Source organism: Rhipicephalus microplus, chromosome 7 (genome assembly GCF_043290135.1).
Source record: "Rhipicephalus microplus isolate Deutch F79 chromosome 7, USDA_Rmic, whole genome shotgun sequence".
In the NCBI taxonomy this organism is placed as follows: Eukaryota; Metazoa; Arthropoda; class Arachnida; order Ixodida; family Ixodidae; genus Rhipicephalus; species Rhipicephalus microplus.
In genome coordinates this window covers 8,330,999-8,346,108 of record NC_134706.1, presented here as the reverse complement: position 1 = coordinate 8,346,108, position 15,110 = coordinate 8,330,999, and the positions used below count along the sequence as shown (strand labels likewise).

General features: G+C 44.8%; 1 protein-coding gene across 6 annotated transcripts in view; it reads right to left on the bottom strand.

The window, feature by feature from the left end:
* Tmf (TATA element modulatory factor) overlaps positions 1-15,110 on the bottom strand; it is a 55,067-nt gene that overhangs the window by 19,201 nt on the left and 20,756 nt on the right. For all 6 annotated transcript variants that reach the window (XM_075868596.1, XM_075868600.1, XM_075868599.1 and 3 more), the window contains exons 7-14: positions 13,602-13,719; positions 8,805-8,860; positions 6,431-6,501; positions 6,183-6,279; positions 4,427-4,512; positions 4,251-4,312; positions 2,222-2,286; positions 1,174-1,272 (exon numbers count right to left, since the gene is read on the bottom strand). In XM_075868596.1, coding sequence (XP_075724711.1) covers positions 1,174-1,272; positions 2,222-2,286; positions 4,251-4,312; positions 4,427-4,512; positions 6,183-6,279; positions 6,431-6,501; positions 8,805-8,860; positions 13,602-13,719 — 654 coding nt within the window. The remainder of the gene's footprint in view (positions 1-1,173; positions 1,273-2,221; positions 2,287-4,250; positions 4,313-4,426; positions 4,513-6,182; positions 6,280-6,430; positions 6,502-8,804; positions 8,861-13,601; positions 13,720-15,110) is intronic.

Sequence of the window (15,110 nt, the reverse complement as noted above, 5' to 3'; positions counted from 1 at the left end):
CATGTTCCTTGTCGTTTCTTATGCAAAATGTTTTAAATGCTTTTGTTAAGGTATTTCTGTTTTGACATACTCTTTTCTGCTTGTTTCTTGCTGACAAATTTTGTACCACACGTCACGCACACGTCAAAGTAAATATGTCAGTGGTTTTTACTATATGTGCTTACACGATGCATCAGATTTAAGCCTTTATTGCCTGCTATTTTCACTAATAGCCCTTTGTTATTATTATTGCGACAGAAATGATATGGACACTCTCGGGTGGATTTTGCCGCCGGCATCGAAGTTGCCGTCACTCACCATATACATACTTATATATATGAAATTGCAAGAAAGAAAAAATAATCCAGAAAAAGACTCTGGTGCACGGAATCTAACGTGGGAGCTCTGAAACATGAGTGCGAGGTGTTAACCACTGAGCCACAAAGGAGCACGCCCTTCAACGTTCCAACGGCAAGCTATTTATATCTACCACTTACCGCTGGTGACGGGTATTTCGGAGGGAACTATCGTGTTTTCAGCATTACCAGCAAGATGGTGCAATGAGCACGCGTCACCACATAGTCACGATGCGGTGGCACGCGCTTTCATCTCCCACATATACTTTGCCCCGTGGAGATTGATTGATATGTGGGGTTTAACGTCCCAAAACCACTATATGATTATGAGAGACGCCGTAGTGGAGGGCTCCGGAATTTGCCCCGTGGAGAGGAAGGGGGTGGATGCTCACTCGCGCGCCCTTATCTCGCGGTTGGGAGGACCGTATGTTTTGCCTGGCCTTGGGCTTTGACTGGAACGGTTCTGTTGTATTTAGCAGGCGCACAAACGTCACTGCAATCGTTGCACAGTCTCCGTTTGTGAAAAGGGCGCGCTTTTCAGACACAGCGAAGTAACAACAGAGACGCTTATTTGTGTTCATTTGTACCTGTGAGTACGTTTCATGCACTATTTGTCCGTGAGAAACGCGGGTACGTTTCGATTTGCTTGCCATTTGGTTGCTATTGTGTCCATTGCTTCATGTTTGTGGCAAAGCTGTGACTTTTTTTATTCCATATCTTTTATTCCATTCTTCATCCTCCTTCACTGCCCAATAATAAATAAAACTTTAGTTAACTAATTATCAATTAATTAACTCAGTTACATACTTTGTTCAAAATAGCAACAAACATAGCCTACCTGCGAATCTCTTCACCAGCTGCCATTTTGGCACTCAAAGATGCCTCCTCTGCTTGCCTCTCAAACTCAGTGTTGGCATGCTGCAACTCTGCTATCTGACTGCAAGATTGAAAAATGGGTGACAGAACTGTAAGTGGACAATCTCTACCAAACAATGCCCCACGAATGAGCTGAACTTAGGACAAATGAAATGGGCAGTGAACATATGACTGATGAACATGGTGTGATACATCAGTAAAGGTCAGTATTACACTGAAACGAAAGTTTGAAGACAAAGCTAAAATGTACTTTTACTACAAGAAAAGAGATATCAATGTAATACAATGAAAATTAGCAACTATCATCTATGAGCCAAACAAATAGCTAAGTAGCATGAACTATTTGTTTTTATCTCATTGGTTTCAAACAGGCTGTTACACTTTCAACTCTTTCTAAAAGACCATGCCATTACCGACAATGCGCATTGCAATCGCAGACCACGCGAGCTTATGCCAGTGTAAGTTTGCAGACTATCTGACAGCCCAATGCCTGTGGCCAAGAGTCTCATGGCAAACATGCACGTCATTGCAACCTAGTTGACCTGCTTGCTCAATTGCTGCACTGATTATCAGAATTTATGGCTTCAAACACAAGTTGTGCTTATCACAAAGCAGCTGCACGTCAGCCTGGAACTCTTTTGTCTGATTTTAGCACTGTTTCCAAACTACAGAAAATTAAAAAGTTCCCAGCACAGATTGCTCCCATCAGCAGAATGTCACGATCGGAATAATGTGCCAGCCGTTCTCCTAGCATAGCTCCTTCAACTATGCCAAGTGATAAAACTAGGTAACGTCGCGTTGCACATGACATCAGCTGGCAAATCAATTGGGCCAAATGCAACTCATGTGGGCCAATCAAACATGCTAGAAACTATTATGGTAAAAATATGATGCCATCAGTAAACCTCGTAGGAGTGGCCAAACTAAATTTGCTTGAAAAGCACAAAAAAAACCTTTTCCTGCCACAAGAATGTGTCTATGCATGCAGTATCTAAGTTTGCACTGCTCACCTGTATGCAATGTCAAGCTTACTCGTGGCTTCTTCCAAGTTGCTTGTTGATTCGTTCAGGGATTCCTAATTTGAAAAGCGAATGTTAAGCCTCGAAGATGCAACAACAGCAAAGAAAAGACAAGATCAACACTACACCCCAATCTTTTAAGCACAATGAAGTTGGGCACCCGAAGTGCTGAGATAAGATTTGTTTTCCTCACAAGGACTGGCTGTCATCATCAAAATAAACCAAGCAACAATGGCTTTAACACTTTATGAAAACTCGGCATTCCACCTGAAATCGATGATTCTCTAAAAAGCACTGTTGTTAGCAGCACATAAAGTGTATACCCTCTGTGTTCATGCCAGTTTTCACAAACAGAAACCCCAATGTGCCGATTCTGACCTCATTCATATCCCAAAAGTCCTCTAACATACCTAGTCAAAACACAATGGTAACAGCTGTAGTAAGCAAACATATTCAAAACACAATAATCAGTAGTTAGGTAAACAATCGAGATAGACTGAGTTTTATAATTTGCAATTGTCTTAAGGAACAAATACAAAAATGCATTTCATAGAAAAAGGGTAAAGCTGTAGTTAGTGTTCCAAGCATGGGAGTGACAGCATCAGTACAACAGGGAAGCTCACTAATTTAGATGTCATGGGGCCAATAAAATTATCAAATTGAATTCTGCATTGCCGCAAGTAACAAGAAAATCATAAACAAATGTCTGTTACGTCAATGCTCAGTGTGAAGAATGTACTATCCGCGTCAAATTAAACCCGAACAGCGGCAAGCCTTTGCAATGGTGTAATGCGCACCGTCCAGCTATTGCCACTGACCGGCGTGCGCATCCTGCCCAGCAGCCATGGTGATTAGTGGATGGCACGTGCTATACAATTGCAAAGTGTTGCCAATGTTTGGGTTTCATTAAAATGAACAGTACAGAGGCCTAGTCAGGTGACTCAATGTCACCTTTCATCTCCCACACCACGACAGTTGTGTATTGTCAAACAAATAAAAATGTTTAAAAAAACAAAAAAACTCGGCTATCATTTTCTTGATAAATACATAATTCCCGTGCTTACTTTGCCTAAGAGCGTTGTAAAAGCCGCAATTCTTACCACCAGTTATTTTCGTACAATGTGACCACACCTCCACACCTTTGTATCTTGGCTAACCTAAAACATGCTAACTTGGGATATTGTTACCATCGTTATGATGAAGTTGACGCTGATGACAATGTTGCAGACGGTGCCACCTTGGTTCGTTTTTCTGTGAACACTGTTTCTGCTCTTTTGAGTTGCACACGTGCATTGATCCACGTTATATCCATCAATATAATCCATATTAACCAGGTTGAAACCAAAAAGGCCCAAATTAATGAGACTTTGATGCCACCAAACAATACATGTGCTTGCCGACACAAGTTAGTGCATTGAAATAATGTCATTTTTCAAATTAATGGGGATAAAATTAACGAGCTTCTGCTGTAGAAGATCAAACTGTCAGAAACAATGTTAAAAGGCCAAAAAATTGGAAGCTGTATATGTCTTCACAATCTATTAAAAGTGGTGTTCAAAGTTTTTAAACTGTAGCCAGTTGGGAAGCACTATTCCGAAACCTACCTATGCCCATGGAAAAATTTGTGAAGAATAGCGAATTTATGCATGACTTGGGAATGATAACGGAAAACGCTACATTGCAGTACTCATCACAATCATTGCACAAGTAGCAAAAGTGCGAATTATAACTACACTAAAAATAAAATCAAGGAGTGCTATGGCTGCAGAATCAATTACAAAATTGTAAGCCCCAGATGCAAACACACTGCCACGTAAAAATGCCATTAGTTACCTTGTTTTTCTGCCTACAGGTGGAGCCACAATAGGCGAACCTATGCAATTCTGGCCAATGGTGCATCAAAATTTCGATACATGAAACACAGAGGGAGTTTCACAACTCATCTGAGAGGCGTTGCGAGTGTTTGTGTGCGCCTTTAATTTGTGGGCTTCTGCCGCACTCAAACATTACATTGTCTCACCTGAAGGGCTGTTGCTTCTCGTTCCAGCTTTTGTGTCGATGAGGTGAGGTGCCGTATTGTGTCTGGCAAGTGACAAGCAAAAAAGGCGAGGGAGTTGAAATTGTTAATCAATCTAAGCAGAAATTGCCCCACTTTCCCAAACTTGCCCCACTTTCCCAAAAAAAGAGAGCGCTTACCAATATGCTTCTTCTCCTGTTCGTCTTTTGCACTCAGAGATCTCCGTAGCCGGTCTAGCTCCTTGCTCTGCTCTTCCAGGCGTTCCCTGGGGCAGGCACATAAAGGGAACACAATCACCAACCACGGCATTTCAAGCTCTCTCCCTTTTTTCAAGAGAATTCCAAAGAAAATGTTTCATTCCAAATTTTTAACCATAGACTACAAGCTTCCTCTTTCCTGCATGGGCGTTAAATCGGACAATACAGCGCGGCAAAAAACAAAACAGAATGAAAAAAAATGGCCAATAAAAACCACCAGGCTGCGCAGAACTGGCAACACAGTCACTGCAAAGACGAAGTGGTGGCCTTTGTAGCGCCCGTTCTAAAACCGTCTTGGGGCAACAAATACAGGTACACTTTGTGAGGGTGCTGACCCCCCCCCCCCCCCCCTGTAAAGTTGTCTGCGCCGCGTGGCGCACGTGCCTCGCCCCAAGGCTTCATTTCGGTGGTGACCACCGCCGGGCGATAGATGGCGTTGTGTTCGCTTTGAGTACCATTGTTGGTAGAGTGGTAGCGCCGGTGGTGGCCCCTGGCGGAAGGCAGGCCATGGTGGTGGGCGAGAGTGGAGCGAGCCTCTTCTGCGGGTGGCGGCTGCCGCGAACGGTTGTCTGTAGCGTGGGTCCCCGGTGCTCGGCACCGCGGGCTTCGCGCCGGGGTCCCACGTGGAAGGTCAGGCGTTGGCGACGCCGCCTTGGGTATGTGCTAGTGTGTTGGGTGTGTTAGTGTGTCTTAATCATGTTATTGTGTGTTTAGTGTGTCCCTGCGTTATGTTGTTTGTATGGTAGCGTGTTGATTAAAATTGATGTAACATTCGGCGGACGATATCGTCGTCTAAATTAGTTAATAAATGTATGTATGTGGTGTGCTTGGTACCGATCGTGTCAACTGTGTCCGTTCACTCCGAGAGCGTGGCGTGGCGGTGCGCGCGTTCGCCTCGCCGAGACCCCACAACTTGCATGGCACCCCCTATGCCATAAGTCATAATCATTGTGAACTAGGGAAGTGTTCATTATGCCATTAACCGTCTCTTTGTGGATAAACGAGGTAACTGCCACACATCTCTAAGATATTATGTGCACTCTTCCCTGCTGTATGTGGCTGACGGCGAAAAATTATGGCTTAGCAGTTAGCAGTGAGCATGTAGCATTAAACCACACAGGCATTGTGCAATTAGCATTGTGTGGTGCCTCATTGTTATTTTACTCCTCGTCCATGCTATATTTTACATAAGATAATGTGTTTCCTTGCTTGGCATGACGACTGTATGGAGTCTTTTTGGAAAAGAGTTTGATGCACGAGTGTGGCTGTGTGAATACTCGACTGCCATGTAGAGGGCCAAAAAAATCTTATCTTAGGTCATTTTTTTCTCTTTTCACTTTTTCTTATTTTGCACAATGGCGGCTGCCGAGAACTACGGCACTGTTGTTGTGATCTCGCAACAGCTTTCGCTGCAACAAGGCATTTGTGAGTTTTCATGACACACCTTTCTTATCAATGCATTTCCAATAACAGATAAAGACAAGAAGGTAAGAGAAATGAAGTCGTGCACATCAGTATCTCTGTGCTTTTTTTTTTCTATTAGAAACAGCCATACTTGTAGATGTTACTTTGGCAATAAACTTGTACTTCGTTTAGCAAGACTAACAATCACAATGTGATGCAGGGACACTATGTCACTTTCACATCGTTGTAGAATAATAATGACAATGCCACCCACTTGTGAGTCTTGATCAGGTTCTCCATATCCTTTTCCTTGGTGCGCAGTTTCTTGATGATTGTCGATTGTTGCAGGTGCTGCTTGGACAACTTCTCTCCTGGGAATGCCAAGAAGTGCTCGTGCGTCAGAGGGATGCATGGGATCATCCTAGCAAGCCCACAAGCAATGCAACTTCCGACCAGCTCATCAACAGTTAAGGCAAGAGATCGCGTTCGAAACGAGAGGGAAAAAAGAAAAATGCCACTCACCTTCTGACATGAGCTCTGCAATCTGTTCATCCTTCTCCTTGAGCAGAACATCCATCTGGGAGATGCTCACTCTGAAAAATAATAATGATAAGAGATAAAAAAATACAAGGTCGAAAAAAGAGGGTCTTTTCTATGCATCATACAGATACAATAGACAGCTCTGGTTTGCTTGCAATTTTCTTACCAGTTGCGGTTTATTTAGATTATCAGAGAGGTACAAAGCGGCAACAGAGTCTAAGTAGGAGCATGCATGTTTATCATGAGCAATGTACATGTTCTATCTAATAAAATAAAGTGTTAATATTAATTGTATAATCGTGATTATATAATCACGAGGTCTGTGTACTTACATGGCTTTCCATCAATCACAGCACTGACACAACACGATTATTTTTTAAGTACGCTACGGAGCGACAAACTGCCACAAGATGTCACAAGATGTCATTACCAACATTGTTTCTGCCATCCACAACTCCAGCGAACCGGTAAACTGCGAATGGTAACTATAGTCGGGTACAACTTTAGAAGGCAGCGGCATTTTCCCCTCAAAAGCGGATGTACACGAGCCTCCACCAATAGATGCGCACTTCAGGTGACGTCATGTGCCGGACTACACTCTATCGTCGACACAGCCGACGGAGAACATGCCTAACATGGCCGCCCTCGCTTCGAACTGGGCTGGGACCCGTTGGCTGTGTGCGTCTCCCTTCGTCAGGGTGAATTCGAATTATGTGTGATGGTCTGTCATGCCAGAAATGTTATTGTGAGCTTACGATACACAATTTGTGTCATGTGTGTTTGTTGAGCCGTGAGCCGGCGAAAAGAGATTGCAGCGAACATCGAGGACGCTGTGCTGCGCTTCGTCTGGAAACAGGATCCCGCGGCGACATACCGATGCAAACAAACATCGTGCGTGTTTGTTTCGTGGTGTTGTCTTTGCACCTGAGTGAATTTACGACCAAGAGAGTTTGCCAAAGCCTGATATCTACTGTGAGCGGCAGGTGTGTTTGTGTACTATGCCCCTGCGTTTCTCGTTGGATGTGGCGAAGTGTTGGAGCAAAACCATTATCAGGATAAATGAGAAAAGTGTGCACAGATGAAACCAACCTACGAGTTTCTCAACAGAAAATATTTGCAACAGCAAGCTCCAACGCAAAGATTCGTTGCTGCCAGCTGAGTGCGGAAACGAATGATCGTCGGCGGCAGTGTGATAAGATAGCCGAGCGTCAAGCAGCATCGTTCGAGTGTTCTGTAGCACTATCGATCGATTGCTTTCTACCAATGCTAACAATGAGTGACTAACACACGCTGCTTCAGAAAATGTCATAGTTTACGTATAAACTAAACTTTTAAATTCAATATTCTTGGCTGCCAGCTCGTTTTCCAACCTGCAGCTGAGAACCTCACGCACAGTATTGTAATGACGTTCATAATGACAAGCATAGTACATACAATAAAAGCTTGCTAATTTGAACTCAAAAGGACTATTAAGTTTTTCGGTAGCGGAGTTTGAATTAGCAGGCAGGCACAACAATTAATGGGCAGCATGCCACACTGCACGGGCACAATTCAAAGAAGTGGCAGCTCTGGACTCGTTGAAGCGAACAAGACACTACTAAACATTTGTGGCAGGCGATTTTGTAAATTAGGTTCAGAGAGCTCTAATCACGAACCGCATTAATCTGTTAGTCAGTGATACGCCAGAAGCAAGCACTGACATGCATTCATGTGAACAACTAGCTTTAATGTGAAATATATGCCATGCTCTTGTACAGGTTTATTTACATCACAAGAGTTAATGCAATCAAAATCAAGGGTAATGAGTAACTTGCACATGCTCGCACTCCTTTTGTAATCACTCCACGAACATCATGTGCAGCTTGCCCAAGAGCTCCAGCGTGTCTCAATTCTCATCTTGTAAAAAATACTGCTCTTTCAGTGTTTTGCATCTCTAGTAAATTTGTTTGGCTTTTGTAACAAATTGTGACCACTATGGACCAACTTCTGCGAGGGTCGATAAGAACGACACGTCCCTGGTTCAAATTAACTACTGGATATTAACGCGTTCGAATTATTGGAAGTTTTTCTTATAGAAATATGCAGGGTTGTGCCAGGGCATCAGTTCATCTAGCTGTTAATTTCAAATTAACCCAGTTTGAATTAATGAGCTTTGATTTTATGATCAAGTAAGTGTACTGAACCTGGAAGCAATTTCAAGGTGAATGCTGCCTGATCAGCCCAGTTCAGCATCCTCTTATAGTATTTCCTTGCACTACAAGAATATCTTGAAAAACTTCCACCGTTCCACAAAGGTTATCTTTTACATGTTCATCATGCTTTGTAGAAAAACGGCACTATGACCAAACGAACTCACTTGGACACAGCCTCCTGTTGGACAGCCTCGAGTTTGGCTTTTAGAGAATCTCTTTCCTAAAGGATGAAAAAAAAATAAGAAAATACATCGATACTGTGCAACATTCTTGTGGCTAACAATGATAGGGACAGGAGAGGGAGACACACCACACTCCGACAATTTAAAAAAGTTAGTTGAAGACAAAGAGAGTGGTTTCGTTGTATCGCGAAACGCGGGCAACCATAAGAAAGCGGATGAGGCTATCACGAAAAGCTTTAATAAACTGTGTCTGTCTGGCGCTGTGTGTCCCCATATGGTGCCCACGTCTTTGTTAACTAGTAAAATGTTTTGCTGTATTCACCCATACCAAATAGTCCAGCAGTCAGCCCCAATCGAAAGACATAAAAAGCACACCATTCTTTTAAAGAAAGAGACAGTGTCTCAAAAGCATAAGGTTTACACATGAACTTAGCAGTGCTGTAGGTGCCTCAATATTGATAACTGAGCAAGTTTGACGCATTCGTGCTCAAAACATGTTAATCATAAATAGTTAAATGACGATAATGGTTCAATCGAAAGTTCGATGCTTTACAAAAGGGAGCTCTTGTGTCAGAGGCAGTTGCTGTTAACTGTTGAGCACAACTATGATTATTTTCTAATGTTGTAAACACAATATTCACAGTTTTTAACTTTCATCTTTTTCATCTGTATATATTCATCATCATGAGAAACGTCGTCTTCGTTCGAAGCATTGATCAGGCGATTCAGCCTAATAAATGCGGTCGTGACCCCAACGCTGCTACTGTCTTGCAGAGTGGTGGAGGCTGCTTCGATCCCCAAGTCCTCTCTGACGTCACGTTCACCTGGAGCTTGGTTCGGGTCGCCGCACCAAGACCTCCAGAGGGCCCAGCCAATTTGTTATTAGTGTATGCTGAAAGAGTGCCAGTTCAAGCATTGGTGGACACGAGGGCTGCTATTTCTGTTGTTCATGCGAATTTGTGTTGTTGTCTACGTAAGGTTACTACACCTTATACTGGCACACTCTTACGTAACGCAAATGGCTCGCAGATACGGCCATCAGCACAGTGCACCGTTAAGAGTTTTTTTGATGGGATTCGGCACCATATTCAGTTCGCCCTGTTCACTTCTTGTGCTTTTAAGCTTAATTTAGAATGGTACTTTCTTTCTGATGCTGCTGCTTCTATCTCTTGTCGACAACGACTCATACATATGCGAGAGACGGATGATATCTCCCCGAAATCATCACGTAACCGGCTACAATCAGCCAACGACTTCCTTGTGCCACCTAACGACGAGCACGTTATCACTGTTATGTCCGACTCCATTGACCACGGTGACGTCCTAGTCACTCCATCAACCCGTTGTCTATCCAGAGGGATAGCACTTTCATCGAGTCTTGTCCTCTTTTTCAACGGCACCACCTTTCTCGCTGTACTAAATAGCACGAATGAGCCGATTCTGCTTACCAAGGGCACTTTTGTAGTTTCCAGCATGGACACACAACCTATTTCTGTAGTGGCTTGAGATACCAGTCTGGTGGAATCACGCTCCGTACCAACAGGTGCTCCACCTACTAGGGCTCTCGTCAATACCATTGGCACGGATCTCACTCCACCGCAAGCAGATGAACTACTAGCGATGTTGTCCAAGCATAAATCTTCTTTTGACGTACATTCCACTGCTCTAAGCCAGACTTCTGCGGTGGCTCATCCCATACACAGCGATCGAACTTCTATTGTCCGTCGTCCACCATACCGTGTTTCTTCCAGCAAACAGGAGATCATCGACAAACACGTTGCTGATATGCTCGGGCAAAATATCATCCGCCCCTCCGCAAGCCCTCGGTCATCACAAGTCATTCTCATGCGAAAAAAAGACGGCTTGGTGCGATGCTGTGTTGACTACCGCGCATTGAACAAAGTAACCAGGAAAGACGTATATCCCTTGCCTCGCATTGTGATGCTTTAGATTGCCTACAAGGAGTGGAATATTTTTCAAGTCTTCACCTGCGTTCCGGTTATTGTCAAACTCTAATGCACAAGGATGACAAAGAAAAAGCTGTCTATGCCTCACCTGACGGACTTTATGAATTTAACGTCAAGCCTTTTGGCCTCTGCAATGTGCCAGCAACGTTTGAACAAATGATAGACACTGTATTGCAGGGCCTTAAGTGGAAAACTTGCTCATGTTACCTTGACGACATCACCATATTACCTTTAACATTCAAACAACACTTGCAGCGCCTAGATAAAGTTCTGACGTGTCTCACAGCTGCTGGTCTTCAGCTCAACATCAAAAAGCGCCACTTTGCAAGCAAAGTATTAAAGTATTACAGTACTCGGACATCTCGTCAGCAAGGATGGCATCCGGCCTGATCCCGACAAGATTACCGTCGTTCTTCACTTCCTGGTGCCCCAACACGCCAAAAAGCCCCGAAGCTTTCTTGGCCTTGCGTCGTACTTCCGGCGCTTTATACGAGACTTCGCCACCATTGCTGCACCACTGCACCAACTCCTTTCTTCGAGACGTCACACGTATGGTCGGACGAATGCCAAATGACTTTTGGCATCTTGAAACATGCCCTCATGTCTGAGCCAGTGCTTTCTCATTTTGATAACGCCGCACCCACTCTCCTCCACACTGATGCCAGCGGACACGGACTCGGTGCTGTGCTTTTGCAACGAACAGGGTGTTATGGCAAACATGTGATCGCATACGCTAGTCGCACCCTCACAGCAGCAGAGAAAAATTACACCATCACAGAGCAGGAGTGTCTCGCAATTGTCTGGGCCATGCAGAAGTATCGACCTTATCTTCACGGCCGCCACTTTACCGTCATCACTGATCACCACGCTTTGTGCTGGTTGTCGACGTTGAAGAAGCCTGTACGTCTAGGTCGCTGGATACTTCGTCTCCAAGAATATGAGTTCGACGTTAGCTACAAATTCGGCAAGAAACACAACAATGCCGATGCCCTTAGCCACTGTCCTTTACCATCCTCATCAGACACTCCTGGCCTGTCGCCTACTGTGAGTGAACCCATCAAAGCGTCACCGTCAGTTCATTCACTCACCGCTGTCGATTTTCTTTCTGCCTTTGGCATTGAGACGTTTGCATCCCACCACTGCAGCGACACTTACTGTCGCTCTATAATGCGGCGTCTTCAAGGCTCGTCACGTCCTCCCAACGGCCGTTCCTATCGACAGCTGCGGAACTTCAGGACTGAAAACTCAATCCTTTACCGCTTTGTTTTCCACCCCGAAGGACAGCGCGGGGTCCTGTTGCTTCTCGTTCCATAAGGGCGCAAATTTGGGAGGCGTTTCATGACGACCCCTAGGCTGGTCATCTCGGTTCTCAGAAAACCTATGAACGCATCCGCAGTTGTCTTGCCTGGCCTCGGCTTTCCACCTGCGTAGCGCGGTATGTTGCGTCATGCTCGTTCTGCCAACGCCGCACGCAACCCACTTCCTCCCCGGCCGGTTTCTTACAACCTCTCCCGTGCCCTGACGCTCTCTTCGAAGTCACCGGGATAGACCTCTACCGACAACTACCAATATCAGCAAGGGGCAAGCGCTGGATTGTCAAGGCAGTTGACCACTTGACAATGTATGCCGAAACAGCTGCATTTCTTTCAAAATCAGCCGAGGACATTGCCACATTTTTCCAGGAGGCAATCTTTTTGGGACATGGTGCGACATGCATCTACTTGAACACATTCTCCACGCATGTAATACAATTCATAAGAGGACTTCCAGCTACCATCCCCAGACTAACAGCCTCACAGAGTGCTTCCATTGAACTTTGACGGATATGATATCATGTATATCAACGCCTACCACACCAACTGGGATACCATCCTGCCATGAACGACTTTTGCGTACAATACCGCTACGCAGCGCACCACGGGCTATTCTCCATTCTTTATCATCTGAAGTCGTCGACCGACATCTCTGCTGAACGTCTCCTTTTTTAACATCCCTGTGAACTCGTCGTCTTTATCGAGTGAGCACTTAATCTCTCGCCTGGCCAATTGTCGCCGACGCGCCTGCCTCAATACAGAGGCAAGCCAACAAGAGCGAAATGCTCACTACGATGACGCCCACCGCGTAATTCACTTCAAAATTGGAGACCAAGTACTGCTGTGGACCCCAATGCCGGTTCCTGGCCTGTATGATAAGTTTCACTCAAGCTTCATCGGCCCCTACGCTATAGTCCGAGCAGACGTCTCCTGTTAACTACCGAGTAACCCCTGTTGTCATGCCTTTCGACGGCTGTTTTTGTGGTACGAAGGTTGTTTATGTGTCGCGCTTAAAACCATTCGTGCGACGTACATCGTGGTCATAAACAGCGGCCAGGTTGGCCGCTTCGGCACGAGGGAGAAATCAGTGTAAGCACAATATTCACAGTATTTGACCTTCATCTTCTTCATCTGTATATAATCATCATCACGAAGAACGTCGTCTTCGTTCGAAGCATTGATCAGGCGATTCAGCCTAATAAACATGGGCGCGACCCCAACGCTGCTACTGTCTTGCAATGTTAACCAATAGTTATTTTCACAGGTGCTTACTAAGGGGGGGGGGGGATAAGTGTGAGGGGCCCCCTCTTTTCACACGGTAAGGCCTACACTAGCACAGGGTGTCACTCAAGTCACTGAGCACTTCATTCGCCGGGACTCTCATCAGTTCAAACTCTGTGTCATTGGAACAAACTTCCATTCCTCCTGAAATTTGAACATATTCCAGGACTGGAATTTGTACTACCTCCCGTATGAGTAACAAGTCAAAGGCGTCTTACCTTGCATGTGTCGAGAAGCTTAGTTTCCAGGCGAGCGAGGCGGTGGGTGAATTCCTGCGTCAGTCGTGATGTGTCCTGATTGTCCTTTATCCGCTGCTGCTCGGATTTCTGCAATGCACTGCGTATTGAACAGTTCTGGTGGTTTAGATGGCACACTGCAACTCCCGTGGAGTGACACAAGTGCAGAAAAAGAAAATTCACAATAAAGCTGTTGCACTATCCTCATAAGTGTGAGTAGGATTCACCTTCAGGGGAGGGGTGAAGGTTCATCACAGCCCCCCACCCCCTACCATGCAATCACAGTATGGTGCTCACTTTGCGACCCCCCTCTCGCCTTTTCCCTTCCTTTGATGTTAATGTGCAGGGCTGGCTTTGTGCTAGCTGCTGCCACGTAGTACTTGCAAACTTCTTAGTCTCATCTGCCCACCTAACTTTTCAAGTCCCCGTCGTGCATTTGTTTTGTCTTTGAATCCAGCGGTCAGTTACCCTCAATGACTAGCAGTTATCTTGCCTAGCACTACATATTTTAGCATATATTTTAAAAGCACTATGGCTTGTCCCCCTTTCTTCTCTTGTGTCTGCGTAACCGTGCGCTGTGTTAAAATATGTTCAAGTACCGTCACCAACTAGCCCAGCTTTCAGTCCTTCTACCCACTACATGCCTTGCCCTGGCCCTTTCTTCTTCAATGATTCGACTAAACTGTCCTAAACAACAGTTTGTTCCACGACCGACTCTGCTCTTTTCCTGCTTTTAAGGTTACACCTATAATTTTTCTTTTCCTAGCAGACTGTGTCATCAATTTAGATTGAACCCCCTTTGTAAGCCTACAGCTTTCCAATATTTAGGTAAGTACCACTAAAATACAGATACCTTTCTCTTGGGAGACATTGGTAAACTACCATTCATGTTTTACAAAGGTTGGCAAAAGGTGCTCAACCCCATTTTTATTCTTCGAGTTGCTACAGTCTCATGGCTCAGCTCCACTGTTGCAACCTGTTTTAAGGGAAGATGCGGGTAAAAAAAATGCGAGTTTTTCAAAATTACCGATTTTTTTACTTTTGCCTGTTTTGATAAGATTAGTACCTCTACTGTTATAAAATAATATAAAGGTCGAGACTTAACTGGAAATGCTTTAAAATTGCATCTAAAGAACACAAGGTGCCTGTTAAAAGGTCGAAAGTGTGCAGTCTTCGAGCACCTTGCCACCGATAATGCGTCACCGCTCGCCATTGTTGATCGCATTAGCCGAAGAGTCGAGCCTCACTCTTCAAGCAACAACAGTTTCTCTTGCTGATGCGGTACAAGAAATAATAAAAAGAAGCACGCTTCTGCGCGTTTCTCGAGCGCCGCGACTGGCTTATCACGTGGTACGGATTGAGGACCGCTATTGGCCGCTGCGCGCCTGTATGTGCTGTGAAGCCTATTTGCAGGGTCCATGTCTTGTCGAGCAGCGCAGCTGAACAATGCTTTTCTCATGTAATTATCTCCGTTATGAATGAAAAAAGCAT